This window comes from Egretta garzetta, unplaced genomic scaffold (genome assembly GCF_000687185.1).
Source record: "Egretta garzetta isolate BGI_Z169 unplaced genomic scaffold, ASM68718v1 scaffold535, whole genome shotgun sequence".
In the NCBI taxonomy this organism is placed as follows: domain Eukaryota; kingdom Metazoa; phylum Chordata; class Aves; order Pelecaniformes; family Ardeidae; genus Egretta; species Egretta garzetta.
The window spans coordinates 68,780-70,374 of record NW_009259722.1 but is presented as its reverse complement, the minus strand read 5'-3'; the positions used below and the strand labels follow the sequence as shown (position 1 = coordinate 70,374).

General features: G+C 59.3%; 1 protein-coding gene across 1 annotated transcript in view; it reads right to left on the bottom strand.

The window, feature by feature from the left end:
• TP73 (tumor protein p73) overlaps positions 1-1,595 on the bottom strand; it is a 40,784-nt gene that overhangs the window by 689 nt on the left and 38,500 nt on the right. Inside the window, exons 6-7 of the mRNA XM_009639440.2 lie at positions 1,384-1,547; positions 388-449 (exon numbers count right to left, since the gene is read on the bottom strand). Coding sequence (XP_009637735.2) covers positions 388-449; positions 1,384-1,547 — 226 coding nt within the window. The remainder of the gene's footprint in view (positions 1-387; positions 450-1,383; positions 1,548-1,595) is intronic.

The following is a 1,595-nucleotide window of genomic DNA, read 5'->3' as shown; positions in this document are numbered from 1 at the left end:
TGGGAAGCGTCCTCTTGGGCGAGGGGCGTCAGCCAGGCTGGCTTCTCCTCCGGTCCTGGCCCAGGAGGCTGGAGCTGCACGTCCAGGTGCCCCCTGCCCCCAGGGGCTCTGAGGGCACTGGGGAACCGGCCACGTTCCCTACGGGGGCCGCTGCCATGCACTGATGCACCGACGCGGGCAATAGCAGGCTGGTACGGCACCGAGGGCTGCGGTGGCAAAGCCGAGCGAGGCCGATAACCTCAGGGCTGGGGGGCGACCGGCACCAGAACGAGCACCGTGGTGGCGGAGAGCTGCCAGAGATCCGTGTTAATGCCAAACACAGAGACTCACGTTGAGTGTTAACGAGAGCAGACAGCGCGTATGCAATTAGTAATTACAAATGCCGACTCGGACACACGGCTGAGCGATCCGATGCAAGTTTTGGCCACACCAAACGTTTCCTTCGACAGCTTACGGATGGTGGTGGAGTTAGTTCAGAAAACGGTCCAGACCCAGGCTAAGGTTACGCAACTGGCCCCAGCTACCAAGGAAAAATCATCGTCTCTCCAGCAGCCGCACCACCAAAGCGTGGTCGCGGGCTTTGTCGTAGCTGCCAGGTAGGTGACAGCTTCTGCAAACCCCCTGGGGGCAAAAGGGGATGGGGCAGGAGCTTGTCTCGGCCAAAACACTGACTCTGGGGCGTACAGGGCTTGCTATGGCTCAAAGGGTTTAAGATTTTTTTTTTTCCCCCTGCTTCTCGCTACCCTGATGAGCCGGGGAAGCCGCCGCGCCAGTGCCACCCTCGGTACTGTCACCAAGGCTGCGCTTTAGCCGAGCGCGGCAGCAGCAGGGGCCTGAGGCTCCGTGCAAGCTCAGGTGCTTCTCGCACCCCCTCTAACGCTTCCGTGCCAGCTTCTGCCTGACCCGGGCCGCTTCCTTCCAGGGTTCCCTTCACACAGACGCCCTGGGCTTGGCTCCCTTCGCTCAGCCTCTTCCATCCAACAGAGGACGACGGACGATCAGGTCAGGCTGAAGCCTCGCTGGCGGCAGGGGAGGTGCTCCCGCGGCTCAGCGGGCTTCGCGTTATTTTGCCGAGCGCCTCGGCTGGTTTTTCTGTGCGAGGTGGAAAATCTCCCTGAGGGCTGGCCTGGGGATCTTTGAGCTTTTTTGTTTCTGACGGCCTGGAAGGACCCATTGAGACTTTTGTGGATGACCGAGCTGCTGCTAAACCCAAAGGACCAGAAAGGACACGTAAAGGGGAGGCAGAAACCCTGGGGCGCGCGTAGTCCGTCTGGCGGGCGGGCGCACGGTCTCCCCTTTCCTTTAAAGCAGCTTTGTCCTGGCCCTTCCGATCAACCGCTGATAGAAACAAGTGGTAAGAACAGAGCTTCCCAAAGCATTTACCTCTATGGATAGGTTCTGCAGGTGGTAAATATTCTGTAACCCTTGTGAGGTGAAATAGTCGATGCAGTTTGGACACCCCAATCCTGTTAAAAAACTGCAGAAAAAATTTGGAAAATAAAGCGGCGTTAACTTCTCGTGAACAAAAGCTGCGCTCGCAACCCTCGCTGTGGCGGCAAGCCCTGTCCCAGGGCGCTGGGGAGGCGGGGGCCGCA